Raw genomic sequence first — 21,302 nt, 5'->3', positions numbered from 1 at the left:
GCTTACTACTGTAGTAACCAAAATGAATGGAAAACCAATCTGCTGTAAAACTAAAATGGATACAGGGAAAAATGCCGCCTTCTGACAGGCGCAATAAAATATATTTCTGTATTGCATTAAACAAATTTTAAGAGTGGCAATTCCAATTAACATCTGATCTTTTTTTTTGGCCTTATGCCATGTCATGTATGTTTGAAAGGAAAAGCTTTTTACTAGAAAGCTAGTTAAGCAAATTAAGTTCTACTATAAAAGAACTGTTAATTCTCTTATAACGCACCTACCCTTTGCTCCCCCTCGCAGTTTGCTCTAACAGTCAATTCAAATACACGTGCTCGAACAGTCAATTCAAATACATGCATAAGGTAATGTTTGACTGACACGTTTGAATAATAAGCTACAAAGTCCAATAATTATAATTTTTAAAAGAGGTGTGTATAAATAATTCCAGTATTCCTATCTCTAATAAAAACAGATCCTTAGGAAAATGTAAGACCATTAGGGGTGTTTACTAGAGAATATATGGTAAGAGACCACACTTTTCCTAATCAACTTCTTTGTGACTTCTTGCCTTAAATATAATGGAAATCAAGACACATTTGAAACTGCAAGAAAATTGAATTCTTAAACTTATATTAACAAAAACAATTAATATATGCAACATAGTATTCTCTAAGATTTAAGATGCATGATGCCAAACACAAAACATGTCTTTTTAATATATACCCCAAAAAGAAGGCTTCATTTCTAATTCAAGGGCTTTTCATGCATATAAATATATGTATTTGTCAAGGCATGGACTATAGGTACTGAATGGAGAGAACATGATTAGATCAGCCTGGATGTCTCTAGAAATGTCATAAGTAACATGTCATAAGTTTCAGTCCTTGACTGGATTCACAATATTCAAAATCTGTGACAAAAAGACAAATATTCCACACATGGAATATACTTTGATGGAGAAGTTTCAGACTTACCTATAGACTGCTGTGAGCTGATTACAGGCACAACTATTGATGCATCATCCATGAAATCAAATACATCCTGACTGGTCCCACTAACATTTCCATGAGTTGTTCCTTGCCTCACACTACCCTGGGAACCACAGTGACTTGAACTGGTAACAACACTGTTTTTCTTCCTTCTTTTATGTTTCCCACCACTCCATAATGAACCAACCTCACTTCCACTGATTTCCAGTTGGCTTGAAGTCTGATGTGATGATTGGGAACCAGAAATCTGATATCCCATGAGTCTTTGAGCAACACTTGCAAAGTCCATTCTGAGCTCCTTTGTCTTTGGCATCTTTTGCCTCTTCCGCTGCTCTATTACTTCCTTGTCCTGAAAGTGGATTACCGTAATTACTCTATGTTTTCGGACACTCTTAGTTTTTGGACACCCCCTTTTTTAGCAAAAATAATTATTTTTCGTGACTCTTTATTTTCGGACACACGAGTTTTCGTCCGTTATTTATGTGTCTAAGTTTTCGGACAGTATATTTTACAGCGCTATTTTACCAAATTTCGAACCTGTTTTCGATATCTAATGACACTTCGATCATGGGGTTTTACAACCAGATTAACATCATAAAACATTGCGGGTGCATGCCTGAGGGCAATGGACCATTACATGTGCGTTTTTGGGTAAATAACCTTGTAAACCGGTATAAAACAATGGTTTCGCCCGATAGCATAAGCGTTATGACAATAACCAGGGGTAGTGCCAATTAACAGTTCAATTATCTACCGCAATGGTACTACCCCTTTTCAGTAAAATTACTGTGACAAATACTAAATGTTTCAAATTGTGATGCACCCTATTACAAGTTTTACGAACAATGGAAGGTGTTACACAACAACTATCGGAAATGAACAAACAAAGAATTCATAATTTGCTTTTTTATTGCGTTAATTACAGGTACATACAAGCGTGTATCGGTACATCACATGCTCAATTTTGAACTCGTTGGTCAAAGTACAACCTTGAAGTAACTTTCTGTCAAATAAATTAAGCATTTACAATTATTTAAAATGCAGTGCAAACATGTATAACTGTAATTTATACTATACGGCATGGTATTTTACAAGCGCGTGCTATTACCAGTAGTCGTTGATACAATTGACGCTATTTTCGAACACTTCCATTTTCGACTCTAAGTTTTCGGACACCTGTATTTTGTTAATATTTTTTGTATCTAAGTTTTCGGACACGAAAAAAAATTATTATTTTTAAGTGTCCGAAAACATAGAGAAATTACGGTATGTGCAGACTTGGCAATTCACAAATATTGGATATCACAGGTAACTTATTAATGTCTGTAGGCTCTACTGCATATGAAAACTGCCATTTAATGAAGACTAGGATATAAACATGTTTTTTTGCTCTTTTAAAAAAGATTGTTATTTCTAAGTCTGCTAATTTAAAGTCAAATTTATTTCAAGCCATTTTTTAATTTTATTTTTTTACACATAACAAATGCGACTAAATCCCTTCACCACTTTGTCAACTTTGTACCATCACAAAAAACTTTGGAATGTGTGAATCTTTAAAGATAAACATAGTTCCCTGCACAATACATTTCATGGTTATTACCCGGTATAGTGTTTGGTTCCAAAAGGAAATCTAAACTTCATAATTTTAATGTAAAATGTAATGATCACACTATTGTTTCTCAATCATCTGTTGAACACCTTGGTTCAATATTCGACACTGATCTTTCTGCTACATCTATTGTTAATAATATAATTAAAAAAGGTGAACTCAAGAATAAGATTCTTCAGGGGCGTAGCTAGCACTTTTTGAGCGCTTACTTACCGGTAAATACTTTGAATTTCCATTACAATTTACCAACTTGATGAATGAGGAAGTGTAACCTACCCATTCCATCATAATATCGTCAATATCTGGATCATTGTCCCAGTGTTTCAGCATCAGTTTAGTGAGAGCAGTTGTTGCAGGGAAGTGTTTCACCTCAGTCAGTTTGCTTGGCTCTGCTGTCGACACCGACTCCATTATCTTGTTCTAACAGAACATACAAATTCAATGTTAGAAGTTTGAGGCAACAAGAGATGTGTTCGTCAGAAACACAATGCCCCCTATTGCGCCACTTTGATTTTTATTTTTTTAACTTTGACCTTGAAGGATGACCTTGACCTTAAACTTCCACCACTCAAAATGTGCAGCTTCATGAGATACACATGCATGCCAAATATCAAGTTGCTATCTTCAATATTGCAAAAGTTAAGGCCAACGTTTAAGTGTTTTTTTCGGACGGACATACAGACTGACATACTGATTGACGGACAGTTCAACTGCTAATGCCACCCTACCGGGGGCATAAAAAATATCTGTTACACAGATGTTTGCGCAGAAAAATCAATTGATATTTCATCACTTTTTTCTTTTCTAGAATAGTTTTGTGTCATAATTAACAACCTGGAAAGCAAAATTCTAGTGTCAACGTTGAACTTAATGATGCAATCAGTTCTTATAATAACAAAACTGGTAAATTGTAAAAAGGTCCCTACACAAACAATATGCAGAGGACATTTACTACAAAAATACATAAGAGTTGTAGTTCTTATACTCTGCATTTACTTTCAATATCCTCTATAAATGTACATTTACTTTCAATATCCTCTATAAATGTACATTTACTTTCAATATCCTCTATAAATGTACAAAGTATTATTAAAAAACTATAGTTTTTGCACATCACGTTGAAGCCTTCTATATGAAGTTTCATGTGATTAATGCTCTCTACAAGAATAAGGACTATACAAACAATAAGCAAAGAGAAATAATAAACAAGAGGGCCAAGATGGCCCTAGTTCGCTCACCTTTTTTTACATGGCCTTGTTCAATGCTTACCGGTAGTTGAAAATTCAGTACTCTAGAGTATATAAGATAGTTTCTATTCTGTTGACTTTTGCAGTGTAGCATATGATTAATTCTGATTGAGTACTGTCCATTTGCATGATTTTTTTTGCAATGCAAAAATTTGCAAGTAATGCTAATTCTTCATGTGTTTACAAGTTTTTTGTAAGATTTGGACCTGGTGACCATGATTTTGACCCCACATGCCCCAATGTCAAACTTTGCCTAGCTATCAGCAAGAAAAACATCCTGGTCAAGTATCATCATTATTGAACCAAAACTATGGCCTCTAGAGTGTATACAAGGTTTTTGTAAGATTAGACCCCATGACCTAGATTTTGTCCTCACATTACCAAACCTCAAACTTGACCTAGATATTTTCCAGACAAACACCCTGGTCAGGTTTCATCATTATTGAACCAAAACTCTGGCGTATGGAGTGTTGACCCCTCATGACCAAACATCAAACTTTGCTTACAAAAATAACTAGAGCTTTGTCACAGAGGTGACGAATACCCCACATGCCGCATTGACACGTAATATTTTGCATGTCGTCATAAGTGACCTTGTGACCTAGTTTTTGATCTGGCATGGCCCATGTTCGAACTTGGCCTTCAGATTATCTAGATAAAACTTCTGACCAAGTTTGGTGAAGATCGGATGAAAACTACTTGAATAAGAGAGAGGACACCATGGTAAATGTAAAAAAACGCACTAAGTGACCCGTGACCTAGTTTTTGACCCAGCAAGGCACATGTTCGAACTTGGCCTAGACATCATGTAGATACAACTTCTGACCAAGTTTGGTGAAGATTGGATGAAAACTACTTGAATTAGAGAGCAGACAACATGCTGAATGTTTAAAACGCACTTAGTGACCCTGTTACCTAGTTTTTGACCCGGCAAGTCCCATGTTCGAACTTGGCCTAGACATCATGTAGATACAACTTCTGACCAAGTTTGGTGAAGATCGGATGAAAACTACTTGAATTAGAGAGCAGACCGACAGACAGACCGACTGACTGACCGACCGACACGTTCACTCCTATATACTTCGTTTGTGGGGGTATAAATATTATGACCAAGATTAATAAAACCTAAAACAAAATTGTGACCTCTAGAGTGTTTACAAGGATTTTGTATAATACCATGAAAATTTTGACAATCTTAGGGCAATAATTCTGGCATTTATGATGTGATTTTGCTCATAATCAAACTTGACTGAGATCTTGTGGCTATATATAGCTTCTCAGCAACTTTGATAAAGAATGCTTGAGAAATGTGAATGCTAGAGTGTTTACAAACCAAATGTGGATGGACGGACGATGGACAAAGACAGATCCTAAAACCTCACCTGAGCAATCAGGTGAACTAAAAAGTGTATTTTTTTCACTGATCTGAGCCATTTTCCAACTTGTACAAGATATCAATAAAATCAATGTCTTGACTAAGTTTCACTATGATTAGGCAAAAAATGTGACTTCTAGAGTGTTCACAAGGTTTCTCTATAGTCATATAAGCCAGATCTGGACCATATTCAAACTCATCTGAGATATAAATAAAACCAATGTTTTCACCAAGTTTAATGATGATTGGGGAAAAAATGTGACTTCAAGAGTGTTCACAAGCTTTTTTTGCTATATATAAATGGGGAAAATGTGCCCCCCTCCCCTGGAAGCCATGTTTTTCAACAGACCAGAACCATTTTCGAACTCAACTCTTGTATCTAGGAAACAAATATTCTGACCGAATTTCTTGAAAATTGGGCCAAAAATGTGACAACTTGAGTGTTCACATGTTTTCACTATATACATATAGAGAAAACGTCCCGCCCACTGGCGGCCACGTTTTTTTCACCGATCTGGACAATTTTGGAAATCGTTTGATATATCAATAAAACCAATGTTTTGACCAGGTTTCATGATAATTGGGCAAACATTGTGACTTCTAGAGTGTTCACAATGTTTCTCTATAGCCAAATAAGGAAAACTGACCAAGTTTCATGAAGATCGGACAAGAAATGTGCTCTCTAGAGTGTTTACAAACAAATGTGGACGGACGGACAGACAAAGACCGATCACAAAAGCTCACCTGAGCAATCAGGTGAGCTAAAAAAACTAACTAAAAAAGAGCTTTGGTTCTTCAACTCTGCATTTACTTCAAATATCCTCTACCAATTTCAATTAAATACTTTCAAGAATATGGGATTTATGCTACACACAAAAATATTTTCTGAAGTGCAATTTGGTCCTTGAGCCCTGTTCTTCCTTAAAGCCATATATCATAACATGAAAGTTTTATGTTAATGCTGCAAAGATACTAATAAGAGAGTTAGAGTTCTTTTAATCTGCACATCCTCTGAAGGAACTACTCTGTAAATACTTAAGTTGGACTTATGATCTTTGCACTCTGAACGTCCCCTCAATGCCCTCTGTCATTACACTAAATTTTAATTTAAATACCGGTATAACAAAAGGTCAGATGATGCCATCACTGTGCCTTTTTCAGTCAACATAAAACAAAACAAATTCCATGAAGAATTTTTGTGTTTACCTTGTAGACAGACTTGGTGAGTTGGAAGGCCTCCAGTTGGGATGCCAGACAGCGTTCACAGCGGCCCAGTGTGGAGAGCTCACTCTCCAAACCAAGGATGTAGTACAGGCCTGGGGTGCACACGCAGCAAGAGTTGTGGGCGGGCCTCAGATATTGGAGACCTAATGGTCATAGATTACTGAATATTGTGTATGGTTTCAGGAACTTGATTGCAAGTTACTGAAAACGTCAGTCGGTGTCCTGTTTTCTTCAACATGCAAGGTACAGCAAATAATTATGTGAAATATTAAAATGATGATCAATAAGACTGGTTAAGCATTTTGGTGCTAATTTTATAAGCTGTAATTGCTAAAAAACATATATTTAAAAACATAGATCACAATATAATTCTTGCTTCTGGAAGTTTCCAAAAACAACAAGCAAATTCGTTGAATTGATATCCCCCGCCAATATGCTTCTGGACACAAAAGTGTTATATTTGACACTCAAAAAAGCATTTTTTCAAGATACAAAGGGCCATAACTCTTTAATTATCCAATGGTGTACAATGCCATTTGGCCTGCATCATTCCGTTATCCATATATATACTCATACCAAGTTTCAATAAAATCCCCCAAAGCACTTCCAAGATATGGCTCCGGACACAAAAAAGCATTTGTCCAAGATACAAAGGGCCATAACTCTGTTATTAACAGATGGTGTACAATGCCATTAGGCGTGCATCATCCTCTTATCCATATATAAACTCTTACTAAGTTTCATTAAAATCCGCCAAAGCACTTCCAAGATATGGCTCCGGACACAAAAGAGCCGGACGGATGGACGGAAAGACGGACGGACAACGCCAAAAAAATATCCCTCCGCCTATGGCGGGGGATAAAGAAACATCTAACACTTTTACTGCAAATTTATTTATATTTATAGGCATGCGAGCTCAGTTTTTTTTCCTATTGTGATAATGTAACTTAGTGGATATCTACTGTTGTAAAAACAAGATGTGTGTCCAGGGCACAGATGCTTCATCCTACTTCTGTCCCAAAACTCCACATATGTTAAATAAATCAACAGTGATCTGAAAAATCATGTAGGTAGACTCACAGACCAAAAATCAGGTAAATATCTCAAAGCAATTTGCCAAAAAAAAGTCGGGAAAAGTATTACTTTAGAGAAAATTGTTTAGTCCAAGGTCTGTCAATTCCTGACAAATTAATTGAGTTGGGAAACAAACTCGAATTTGTTCTGTACGTCTTGTAGGTAGACTTACACACCAAAAATAAGGTCAGTATCTGAAAGCGTTTTTGAAAAATTCCAAGGCTCGTAACTTTGCCAAAAATCAATCGTCCAGAACAAAACTCAAACTTGATCTGTAACTGATGTAGGTAGACTCACATACCAAAAATCAGGCAAATATTTCACAGCCTTAAGGAAAAAACTCCTGAAACAAAATGCCTGTCTGACAGACAGTCCAACTGCTATATGACACCCAACCGGAGGCATAAACAGCATTGGAATTGTTTATGTCTTCACAAAATATTGGGTGGAGAAGCCACTATAGTAGGTGGCCCCTGTTTATGAAATGCCAATTATCTAGACAATTGTTATGAAGAAACACCCATTACGAATCAATATATTTTGATTCTCTAATAAAAGCACAGAAAGTCTGTCCATTTGGTGTTATTCACACATCATCATTTATTCTTTTGATCTGCTCATAAATATACAATATCCATGACACACTATGCAGGCGTTAACAATGAACGCCAATCCTTACGTATTTAACTAAACAAAGTTAACGGTATCGATACTGCACATGCTTCCTACAGGAAATCTAATGTAAGCTACCTGGATAGACCACTCTGTGGTAAAATCATATTGCTAAACAAATGCAGGAAGTATGTGTGGATAACGTTAAATACCGCTAGGCATGTTTTCCCTGCAAATGTTAACTCAGTTTATTGAAATTTAACACTATTTTTGTAGGTATCTTTAGTTCATGGATCCGTCTACCAATGAAATCAATAAAAATTTATACCCACAAATAACAATGATTTTTGAGTACTTTTGCCTATTTTGGGGCAAACACATTTTCAAAAACAGAAGTTGCAAAAACAGGATATATACAGTTGCATGTCTGGTGAAAAATTGGGAATATCAGTTGCTTAGTTATCAGAAATGAGCCTCTGTTGTTAAGTGCAAACAATTGGGTGGGGTAACGAAGTAGCAAAACTACCAACTGACCAACAGTCTAATAAATGGTGATCCTAGAACAGCAGTCACTTGGCCATTCCTCTTGATTGTCGATATATGATAAATATTTACCAGGTATATATTTTTACATATCATTAATGGCTTCACAACTTTTACTGTTAAAATAAAGCATAAAGTCAAGCATCACTTGGTTTGAGCGATATCTATTCCTGGGGCTTGTGTGCATCCTTGGTACCATTGAAACAAATAGCAGTAAAATAGACCACAAAATAGGTAATACATCATGACAAGCTCCTGCTTAAATGGGTAATATATTTTAAAGTTTTGAGCAGAAAAGTGCGTATTTGAATACAAGGATCACTCAACATTTACCAGGGACCCCAAGAAACCTTGTAATATCCCAACAGATTCACTGTACTATTACCCAAGAAACCTTGTAATATCCCAACAGATTCACTGTACTATTACCCAAGAAACCTTGTAATATCCCAACAGATTCACTGTACTATTACCCAAGAAACCTTTGTAATATCCCAACAGATTCACTGTACTATTACCCATGCTGATGTGCTGTTTTCCCCTAAACACTGTCGTCTGTTCTTTCTTCAACACACCCTGCTCCCAGCTGTGTACCCAGCTCTGCACATGCTTTGTTACCATGGTATCTGGAAAAAGGTCATGTGACCCTAGCCCAGCAGAGAATGTCACATCCTTATTGGTCGAACTGTCCATTTGGAATTTCTGATAGAATATCTCCCCGAAGCAATCCATCTGTAGTGTAAAAATAACTTTGCATTTAAGAAATACGTTTGACCCTTAAACCTTCGTACAACTTAAATAATTTTTCTGGTCTCAAATACTACCTTTTAAGAAATAAACTTTTTATGCAAGCAAGCATTTTCTTTTAACATTTTGATATAATAAACCTTCAATCATTTTGAGGAACTTTCCATTGCCCAGCTTCCTGCAGTACTAGAAAATCCTTATCATGCCAAAGGTATTTATGCATTTTTTTTAACCTTTATGTAGAACAAGTTCTATTTTGTAAGGCATAAAGCAAAGTTTCAGATTAGCCTGTGAAGACTGCACAGGCTTATCCAAAACAACACTATGCACATGCATTAAGTTCAGTTTTCCCATAAGCGCTCAATTGAATTGAAATTGCAGCCCACCTGATAGACAGTGTGGCTGCCCGGGTGGGTGTGTAGAGTGAGACCAGCCATAGATACATCCAGTCTGCCCTTCAGCATCTCCGCATTGTTGCACTGCGCCATGTACTGAGGCCACAAAGGTAGATCTCTGAAACAGGTCAATGTACAGTCAACTGTGCAGTTTCATGAGTGATTTTATAATATTAACTCACTGTCTGCCGTTCAATATGGAATACAGCTTTTCTCCAAAAAGTTAATAAATCAAGAGATCACAGCACACACATACTCAATGCCTTGGCAACTGTCATCGTTAAATATAGGGCCAACATGTTTGAATTTACCCCCAAAACAAACATTATACAGTCGAAACCCGATGGCTCGAACTTGCTTGGCTCGAATTTCCGGTTGGCTCGAACTCTCATCAAAGCACCAATCTTTTATTGTTATATACAGTCCAACCCCTCTTAAGCAGCCAGTCAAGGGAAACGGCCAAATTGGCTGCTTAAGCGGGGTGGCCTCTTAAGAGGGGGTTGGGTCATAGGAAGTCTGCAGTTGCATGGCCAACTGTTCAATTTTTGTATAAACACAATGGTGAATATGTGTACATATACTAAACAATGTATAGACTTAAAATAATTTTATTTCTTCCTTTCTAAAATCAGCTATAAAACAAAATTTTCATTAAAAAAAAAATATATTCATCTTTCTAATCATCATCAATATCATCATTATCAGAATCAAGTCAATGAAAAAGAATCATTCTCATGATTCATTGTTTACACAATGCGCGTTGTATGGCACCAATGCACTTAAGATGGGAACAGTTGTGAATCAGTTATGCGTGAATAACTCCCGTGCCACTATCAATCGATAATTTAATTGGTTTATTGCAGTTTTATGACTTTGTAATACCTGCTGCACGAATTGGTCCCGACAATGATCTCCTCCACGATAAAATCGTGGCCAGTTACTTAAGAGACTGATAATAGCAACCAGGTGTAATCATCCTGGTAATCGTGCTTTTCATGCATAACATTATAAAAACATTTTTTCGCCGCGTAAAGGGTTTTATCAAAATTAATATATTGAAATCATTGTAAATATAAAACAAATATAAGTGCTTTGTTTAATTCCCAAATGAGAATACCATAATAATTTGTGATCCGAAACACACTCCCGATTGTTTTAAGTTAACGAGACTAAATTATGCACCAATGTTCAATGTCACGTGAAAAGCGTGCGTGTATTGATTTTTGGATAAAAACTTTGTAGCACAGAGAACATGTAGATCAGTTGATTTCTGCTAAAAGTTTCGTTGTTCTTTTTAACTTTTAATTGGCAGATAATTGTCATAATGTGTGCTTGAAATAGTATGATTCAACAACTGCAAATAATAAATTATAAATAAATAATTTCTTTTCCAGTAATAATAGGTGATATTGGCACATGCGGAAACAAAAAGATCAAACGGTCGCATATTGCTTTTAACCCGATTACCCGATAATCCGCCGCTAATTAATTGCAATTTGCAAACTGGCTGTCAAAATGTTTATCACACATCACGCTTCAGTACTACAGAGCCTAAACCGCAGACTGGAAATAAGTATCGCTTTTTGCGTTGGTGTTATTTTGCCAATGTACATGAATGACTTACTCGCGCGAGAACACTCATATGGGGGAAATTTAACATTTGGGATGCAAAATTGCTGGCCTCTGCCGGAGAAACGGGGTTACCGCTTAAGAGGGGTGCATTATATAGTGTTTATCGTCGGTCGCGGCACAGACCGGCCGCCTACACGGGGCGACCGGCGATGAGGGGTGACCGGAAGTAGGGGTTGGACTGTATTCATATAAATTTTGTCCGATGGCTTGAATTCGCGAGACTCGAATTATCAGATGGTTCGAACTGTTTTTACAGTTCCGGTCACAATTTTCACATGTTTTTTATTTGGATGGCTCATACTCGCTTCGGGTCACATAAACTGTTTATCAATTAGGACAGCTAGATTAAAAGCCCGCAATAATTGATATAACACTGGTTGCAAACATGTCATCGAGTCAATCGTTAATTGATTTGAGTAAAAGATGACATTAAATAAAATGAAATATTGATGCATAAAGTATTGGAGTATTAAGTATATATTTGGTTCTTATTAATTCAAAAGCAGAAAGTAGTACAAAGTAGTACGGAGTTTAACAAAATGTGTACTCTTCAACTGGAGGTGAAAATATTCGTAAACAAAAGTTTAATAAAAATCGGATGGCTCGAATTCTGGATGGCTTGAACTTTTGTTGCCGGTCCCGACGAGTTCGAGCCATCAGGCTTCGACTGTAACTGTTTAATAAATTTTTTATTTGATTAGGTGGAGTTTTTGCCATTTTCAACAGTGTTAAACTTATATCACAATGGTCATTAAACCAACACACACTTTTTAACGGATAGCTTGGGTACCATTTATAAGTGCACACACTTATACCAATAACTAAAAACTGCTCTACTTAAACCAGAAGTATGGGGAGAATAGCTCTAGAAAGGATTTTATGACCTTTCCCAACACATGTTATGTGGCCGGGCCAGAGATAGAACCAAGCACTCTAACAATTGAGCAAGCCAGCGCGGTGTGTTTGCTTTTAAATATTTAACTCAAGATAGTCTGGAAACCCAACAAAGAAATAAAAGAAAAATGAAACATGGCGCATTTTAAAGTTAATTAAAATTATTGAAATATTTTGTTTTGTGTATCATTTGTTCAAGTTCGGTTCCCTTAATGTGTTTTGGCTTACTGTCCATCTCTATACTGCTAGGGGCACCTCAGCAGTTTGAACTATTTCTTCAATAATGACGGAAATACACAGGTTCTGCAAGGATTGTAAAACCTTGTCACAAGGCAAAAGCCTCCTAATGCATTATGTTTTTACGTCTTAAAGACCAATAAAGCTTAAAGGGGCCTTTTCACAGATTTTGGCATGTTTTGAAGTTTGTCATTAAATGCTTTATATTGATAAATGTAAACATTGGATCTAAAAAGCTCCAGTAAAAATCAAGAATAAAATAAAACAAAAGAAAAAAAAGTAGCCTGCAGCAGGGCTCGAACCAGTGACCCCCCCCCAGAGTCCTGGAGTAAAAACCAATTAGACCGCTCAGCCATTCTGCCAAATATGTATGAATGCCGTATTTTATACTTTATATAAGCAATCTTCGTAGTTTCACAAAATCAAACGACAACAACAGAACTCTCCAAATTATTCATTCGTTTCGCGTTGCAACGCTTTATTATTTTCAGGTTTTTAAATCGTCAAAAGATGCATATAATGGCTATATTAGATCATGGTAAATGTTCCATATTACTGTTTTCTCACAAATATCATAACTAAAACGAAAATTTGCAAATCTGAAACAACTTTTTTTCAATTTTGTCAATTTACCAAAACCTGAAAAAATCCCTTTAAGGCCTCAAAACTGTTTTTAAAAATTACTTTAGTGCAAGTATTGAATGGGATTGAATGCAAACTATCATTTGTTCATTAAAATTTTGTAGACAAAATAAGAGTCTTACATCAGAGAAACCAAATCATTAACAAACATATACATCCAAAAAAATATTTGACTCATAAATGTGCAAGCAAAATTGCTGTTTGTTCATTTTTGACTCAAGTAAATAACTTTCTTTTTTACACAAATATGATATTAAATATGCGTTAGAAAATAATAATTGCTTTAAAAATATTTAAATGATTTAGAAAGTTATTCCTGTTTATTACAACAAAATGACATTTTTCAAGGCAGAAAACATAATCAGAAACAGAACTTCAACTTTGATTTCAATATTTTGACCATTTCTTTTTCATATTGACCCTTTACATTCTAAAGTCATATGCCTTTTAGATTCCATGATCTAATGAACTTGCAGACTTTCAGACTCACCTATAACTAGGAGGTCCATGTGGCTGCCCAACCATGCACACAGGCTCTGAGCCTGTGAACCCGTAACCCTCCACCTCAGGTGGGAACTGGCTGCCTAGGTAGATGTAATGAACGTCCGGCGGTGGTGTGGAGCGGGTCACAGAGTGGTCAGTCTGGGGCCGCAGGCACTGCATGTACTGGGGAGGTGTGGTCAACATGTGAGACCATTTCAGCACCTGCAGTTAAGTTTAAACCTATTTATCTAAGCTCAATTGCATTGAAAGACTAAGGCTTATTGATACCCTTTTTAGTCTGATTACTGGTTTGAACCAGTGTGTTGTGTCTTTTGAGGAGATCTAAAGAACGCCTCCACAGTGGAGATCCAACATGGAACCACCTGACGGTTACACTAAAATCGACTTCATCTAACATGGCTAATTGAATATAAATTGGGACTTCATTTAAATGTTGAATACTTAAAGTTTGAAATTTCCTTGCCTTTGATATAAACAGTTTTGAGATAAATATAAACATATAACTTATGTTTAAGTATAAGTGTATTTATAAGTGTTTTTTTTCACCCAATGTTAGTTTTGTTAACTGTAGCAAGCATTGACTTATTTTACTGATCAGGGCATTTCCTTAGGAAAAGTTTGACAGTGTTCACATCAAAATGATGGATATTGAAACAAGGTTCGCCAAAACAGTTTAGTGTTTAAATACATCCATCAAAGATTGAAACATTTTGAAAGTATATGTTGGCATTGAAAAGAAGGAAATCAGCTGAGAGGAGCAGAATCCCACACCTGCAATCATATCTCACACCTGCAATCATATCTCACAAATGCAAGGATATCTCACTCATGCAAGGATATCTCACACCTGCAAACATATCTTACACATGCAATCATATCTCACACCTGCAAGCATATCTCACTCCTGCAAGTATATCTCACACCTGCAAGCATATCTCACACCTGCAAGCATATCTCACACCTGCAATCATATCTCACACCTGCAATCATATCTCACAAATGCAATGATATCTCACACATGCAATTATATATCACACCTGCAAGCATATCTCACACCTGCAATATCTCACACCTGCAATCATATTTCACACCTCTAAGCATATCTCAAACATGCAATCATATCTCGAACTGCAATCATATCTCACGCCTGCAATTATATCTCACTCCTACAATCATATCTCACACCTGCAATCATATCTCACGCCTGCAATCATATCTCACACGTGCAGTCATATCTCACACCTGCAATCATATCTCACACCTGCAATCATATCTCACGCCTGCAATTATATCTCACACTGCAATCATATCTCACACCCACAATCATACATCACACCTGCAATCATATCTCACACCTGCAATCGTATCTCACACCTGCAATCGTATCTCACACCTGCAATCATATCTCACACCTGCAATCATATTTCACACCTGCAATCTTATCTCACACCTACAATTATATCTCACACCTGCAAGCATATCTCACCGGACACCTTGGGAAGCGCTGATCCATGAGCATGAGGCTATAGTCTGTGGCAAGGATGCTGTACAGACTGCTGGCAGGGTGGCGCCCACAAGCTCGCAGTCTCTCCCTCTTGTGCAGACTGGAGTCTGGAAGGCAGAACAGGTCCACAGCCACCTGCGTCTGAATAGGTAATAGAGAGACATGCTTTCATTTGGTTATCAGTCAAAATTATTTACAGTTATGTTTTAAGATATGGATTATATTCACTGACAAGCATAACAAGGCTATTTGTGTTATCTAAATGTCAACATGATAATAATTTTTTTTTCAAATTTGAGGCAGAAATATTGCCTCATTTCCAATCTCAACAAGTATTTATATTTCCCAAATGACTGCCTTCAATTTCCAATTTGAATTTTTTTTTCCTTCTTTTTTTCACAATAATCGATTGATCTCAAGCTATAGGCAATGAACCTAACCACTTATCTTTTAAATCTTATAGAACTTGTAAGCAAAAACAATTTAACATTTTAGTCAAACAACATGATTTATCAAAATCTGAAGGGCAACTGCCCGATTCCAAAAATGGTTAAAAAACCATTAAATAATTCTTTTTGGTACTAATTTAAGTTTCTGGTAAAGATGAACAATGTTTTCATGGTAACAATGTCTTACATACCCGCAGGTCAATCATTTGAAGGGCAGTCTGGTCACAGAACAGGGCCTGTCTCGGGTGGCCACCATACTGGACCCAGCTCCAAGGGTCACTGACCGGGAACCGTGGCTGCTGTCTGGCTGACCAAGGAACCAGCTGTCTGTCTGTCCACTCGTAAACCATGCCTGTGTCTGTACTGACCAAACACTCACCTGGGATGTATGGGCTTAATGGAAGTGAAATAATTCAATATAAACAGACATCTGATAATTATCAATTTGCTGAAAGGCAAACATTTGAAGCCACCCTTTGCTTAAACACCGGAGAAGCAGTATAAAAGGCCACAAACTCACAAAATGTCTACTTTTCAGTTGTACACTGGTGTGTAAACAGCAGAAAACAAAAATGATTATTTTCAAAATGTTTAAGTTTCTATTGAGTATTTTCCGATGAAATTTGGCATACATATACTTTAGTATACAAACAATATGTATGTGTAATTTGGGGTTGAAAGTTATATAGTTATCGACTTACAAAAAAAGTTTTTTGTTGTCTGCTACTTGAAATTCAAATTTCCCTGTAAATGCTAAGCACCGCCCACTTGAAAGGTTATGAACTTCTGTCAGCCAATATCTAGCGGATGACTCAAATCAAGTTTACATGTAAATGCAGATTCAACACTATACCAAATTGCTGTCTACTCAAACACGTGTTTCTATTTATAAACACTCTAATGTTATCAGCAAATCACTGGCAGATAAACCCAGCCCGCTAGTTAATGTAGGTCAACATTTTACCACCACAAAATCAAGCGAGATCCGGCTTTTAAATTAAATCATAAGTAAGCTGTGAACATTCATAAAGCATTCTCACAATTGCACTAAAACATTACAAAACAATAAAATGCTTTTAAAGTATATAATCAATTGTAAGCAAATAGTCATGCAATCATTCTGGAAAAAAACTATGGAATAAAAAAAAGCAATTTAATACAATCTACCCTCTTTGTTTCAATGCAGCAATTACCTGATAGTGAGAGACTGGACATGCTCCTCATCTGGTAATCTGATTTTGTAGATCTTTTCAAGACCTACTCCTTGATTTGAGTCTCCTTGGGCTTTGTAGAGAGAGCAGATCTTCGAAGTCCTGGCACTTACATACACTGCCAAGGTAAGCACAGCTGTTTAAATACATAGTTATCACACTTACATACACTGCCAAGGGAAGCCACTGTTTAAATACAAAGTTCTCACATTTACATACACTGCCAAGGAAAGCACAGCTGTTTAAATACATAGTTCTCACACTTCGATGCCCTGCCAAGGAAAGCACAGCTATTTAAATACATAGTTCTCACACTTACATACACTGCCAAGGGAAGCCACTGTTTAAATACAAAGTTCTCACACTTACATACACTACCAAGGGAAGCACAGATGTTTAAATAAGTAGTTCTCACACTTCGATACCCTGCCAAGGAAAGCACAGCTGTTTAAATACGTAGTTCTCACACTTACATACACTGTCAATAAAAGCACAGCTGTTTAAATACATAGTTCTCACATTTACATACACTGCCAATGAAAGCACAGCTGTTTAAATACATAGTTCTCACACTTTGATGCCCTGCCAAGGAAAGCACAGCTTTTTAAATACATACTTAGTTCTCACACTTACATACACTGCCAAGGGAAGCCACTGTTTAAATACAAAGTTCTCACACTTACATACACTACCAAGGAAAGCACAGCTGTTTAGATAAATCGTTCTCACACTTCAATACCCTGCCAAGGGGAGCACAGCTGTTAAGATACATAGTTCTCACACTTACATACACTGCCAAGGCAAGTACAGATGTTTCAATACATAGTTCACACACTTACATACACTGCCAAGGAAAGAACAGCTGTTTAAATACATAATTTTTAAACCCTGCATAATTACACCCCAAGGAAAGCACGGCTGTTTAAATACATAGTTCTAACATTTAAATACATTGCCAAGGAAAGCACAGCTGTTTAAATACATATTCTCAAATTTACAAACACTGCAAAGGAAAGTACAGCTGTTTAAATACATAGTTCTCACACTTACATACACTGCCAAGGAAAGCAAAGCTGTTTAAATGCATAGTTCTCACAAAAACATACACTGCCGTACCCTGCCAAGAAAAGTACAGCTGTTTACATACATAGTTCTCACACTTACATACACTGCCAAGAGAAGCCAGCTGTTTAGATACATAGTTCTCACACTTACATACACTGCAAAGGAAAGCATAGCTTTTTAAAAAACATAGTTCTCACAAAAACATACACTGCTGTACCCTGCCAAGGAAAGTACAGCTGTTTACATACATATTTCTCACACTTACATACACTGCCAAGGAAAACCAGCTGTTTAAATACAAAGTTCTCACACTTACATACACTGCCAAGAGAAGCACAGCTGTTCAAATACATAGTTCTGACACTTACGCACACTGCCAAGGAAATCCAGCTGTTTAAATACTTGATTATCACACATACATACACTGCAAAGGAAAGCACAGCTGTTTAAATACATAGTTCTCACACATACATACACTGCCGGGAAAAACAGCTGTTTAAATACAGTCCAACCTGCCAATAAAGACCACTCAAGGGATTTGGTTGTTGTGGTCGTTGTTCACAGGTGGTCTTTATTGGCAGGGTCGATTGAACATTTGCAAAATAGGCTAGTAGACTTTAAACAGGTACCTTATCTACGTATTCCCTCTTTTGTTTAAATATGTGAATACTAATGCATGTTTTATGTAATTAAGGATTGAAACACAGTTTAGTTTTTATACATGTATATACATGTATTATTTCAATTTCTAAACATAAAATAATTAGACCACTAGCCACTCTTCTATAACTTTGCCTAACATACTAATCACCTTAACGTGTTCATCCAACGTCAAGAACTTACACTTAGATGCCATAATGGTACTGACAATTTACTTATCTTAAATCTATGTACGTCTTATCACCGAGAAATTTAAGAAAGGAATTCATTATCACTGGTAAGATGTTTATAACGTGACTATACCAGCATCATGGCGGCCATTGTTTTATTGAATGTTGTGAAATCATTAATTGCTCTGACTGAAGTGGTCGTTTTTAGCCTCTTTCAAGGAACACAATATTTTTTATTTTGCAAACTGATGACAACCTACAATGTTTAATTGAAAATGCTGCAAAAATATTTATCATTGTATTAAAAACTGAATGTATGCTGTTTTGTCGAATCTAAATTATTGGTTATAAAACGTTGCATTATGATAATTAAAATGATTTTGTTAGTAAATCTACTTTTTGGGATGCAAAATGGTGGTCGCTGGTCGTTGTTTGCAGGTGGGCTTAATTCAAAGGTACATAGTATAGTGAAATCATTCGAGGGAAATCGATGTGGTTGTTATGGACATGTGGTCGCTTTTCACAGGTGGTCGCTTGGGCAGGTTGGACTGTACATAGTTCTTACACTTACATACACTGCCTATGAATAGGAATAGTTGTTAATGGTCTTGGTGCTGAGATTATATTAGGACAAACAATTATTTGTAAACATGTCAAACAAAATTTTTATTGATATAGGATATGGTCTAGTTTAGTCTCTTGATTGTGATTTGATGCCATGACTCTGCCAAAAATAATACGACTTACCTGCATCTTGCACTGTCTCTGAGCCTACGCTGTATATTTTGCTTTTCAACTTTGCTGACCACAGTGGACGTGCATGTAGGAGGCCCGACTTGCCCTCGTTGATGTGCAGCAGTGCTGGAGTCAAGGTCAAGGTCATACAAGTCTACTTACAACATTGGATTTTTACATCTTTTTGTAAATTTTATTAATTCATAAACTAAAAGTTACTTTAAACTATTCATTCTTAAGCAATATTCTTAATAACATGTTTGGAAGTCACCTTTCAGTAGAACAAATGTCTATAGTAAGACATAACTGACATGTCGCCTGGACGATGATTGCTCCGCACACTTCAGGGGTTTTTATCTGATTTTAGGGAAAGGGCCTGGCCTTTTTTGAGGGGAAAAAAATCGCGCAAAATGCCGGATTTTGGGGGAAAAATCACGCGAAACGCCTGATTTTGGGGAAAATAAGGAAAGTCTTAAATAATCAATTCAACATATTTTGCTGTTTTTAAAACAAAATCAAGGCAACAGATAATTTAATTATGAAATATGTTATATTTTCTACTCTGGATCAGGTTAACTTATGTATTTAAAGTTTAAAAAAAAAAAAAATGATGTCTGGGGGAAAATTTACCTGCTGAGGGGAAAAAAAATCTGAGGGGAAAGGGCAGATTTTCGGCGGGTCCCAAAGAAGGAAAAAAAGCCCTGCACTTAGTCACTTGGCTAAGCGGTAAAAAAACCTAGACAAGGGAACATCAAAGTGTCTTCTTTGCCTATAGATGCAAAAGTATTAGTTTGTTAGCATGTTACTTACAAAAATACTAACGAAATATTTTTTCCACATGAATTTGACAAGAATAGCGCTTTATTACTTGGAATTCGCTTAAGTTTTACACGCTTTCTGACAGAGTGGGTACCGAAATCTCCTTTGTTATTACCTATAAAAGTGATATAAATACATGTAATATTAAACATTGCTTATGGGACATTTATCAATAACTATAATTGAAAGTGCAGAACAACAAAACGGTGGCATCAATACATTTTTATTTAAATAGTCATAAAATAATGTTCACTTGTTTCTGACATAAAAAGAGATTTATAACGTTGACTTCATTAAGTTATGCGAATACCAATATTCAACCCTATTAGTTTATACACGTGATATAATTCATACTTAATATAGAGAATAATAGGTTAGTGTTGATTATAGATCAGGTTTATCATGCGAGGCTTAGAAAACAAAAAGCACGAGCCTTGGCTTTATCCCACTTTTTTTTTTGTAAACCTTTTTGTTTAAACAAATTAGTTTGACTGGATAATTTTGCTGGATTTATGACGTCATTTCGTCAAAATATTGACTTCATTTCCTGCTGTTGATTATAGATGATATTTAATCAACGGGGCTTTAATCAACCCAATTCGCTGTAAAAGTGGGATAAATTGCTTATACAGTATATCATTTTCAGCTTCTGTTAAATTAATTTTATAAGGGGGGATTATTCTACAGATTGAAGCTTCCACTCAAACATGTCAAGACCACATTTCCGCGTTGGAAATTAAATTTTAAATTCCCCTACTTTATCTATCTGGCTACCAACTGTCCGAATTACATAAACCTTATTTACACCATATCACTTTACAATGCATTTCATTTTCTATTATTTTGAACAAAAAACCAAAATACATTGAATAAATGAGAACAAGGCATTCGGCTTGTCTAGAAAATGGTGGACAAGCTGTTAGCAACCGGCGCGCCCGATTTATCGATCCCTGATAAGGCCTGAT

At 36.2% G+C, this 21,302-nt stretch overlaps 1 protein-coding gene and 1 long non-coding RNA gene across 11 annotated transcripts in view; one reads left to right on the top strand and one right to left on the bottom strand.

The window, feature by feature from the left end:
* The window catches only part of LOC127877614 (TATA box-binding protein-associated factor RNA polymerase I subunit C-like), a 43,342-nt gene that overhangs the window by 6,805 nt on the left and 15,235 nt on the right, over positions 1-21,302 (bottom strand). For all 10 annotated transcript variants that reach the window (XR_008048498.1, XR_008048500.1, XR_008048499.1 and 7 more), the window contains 10 exons: positions 19,531-19,644; positions 16,871-17,006; positions 15,869-16,070; positions 15,211-15,369; positions 13,711-13,925; positions 9,807-9,933; positions 9,192-9,405; positions 6,427-6,587; positions 2,875-3,018; positions 975-1,338 (listed from right to left, as the gene is read on the bottom strand). Coding sequence is in view for 2 of the 10 variants with exons in the window: in XM_052423659.1 (XP_052279619.1) it covers positions 975-1,338; positions 2,875-3,018; positions 6,427-6,587; positions 9,192-9,405; positions 9,807-9,933; positions 13,711-13,925; positions 15,211-15,369; positions 15,869-16,070; positions 16,871-17,006; positions 19,531-19,644 (1,836 nt within the window). In the remaining 8 variants the exon portion in view is untranslated. The remainder of the gene's footprint in view (positions 1-974; positions 1,339-2,874; positions 3,019-6,426; positions 6,588-9,191; positions 9,406-9,806; positions 9,934-13,710; positions 13,926-15,210; positions 15,370-15,868; positions 16,071-16,870; positions 17,007-19,530; positions 19,645-21,302) is intronic.
* LOC127877643 (uncharacterized) lies at positions 9,627-19,659 on the top strand. Its single transcript, XR_008048511.1, has 4 exons — positions 9,627-9,925; positions 13,697-15,377; positions 15,875-17,014; positions 19,595-19,659. It is a non-coding gene; the product is annotated as an uncharacterized LOC127877643 (long non-coding RNA).

The sequence above is a fragment of the Dreissena polymorpha genome, chromosome 4 (genome assembly GCF_020536995.1).
Source record: "Dreissena polymorpha isolate Duluth1 chromosome 4, UMN_Dpol_1.0, whole genome shotgun sequence".
NCBI classification, from domain to species: domain Eukaryota; kingdom Metazoa; phylum Mollusca; class Bivalvia; order Myida; family Dreissenidae; genus Dreissena; species Dreissena polymorpha.
The sequence above is the reverse complement of the archived record's forward strand: the minus strand, read 5'-3'. Positions and strand labels throughout refer to the sequence as shown.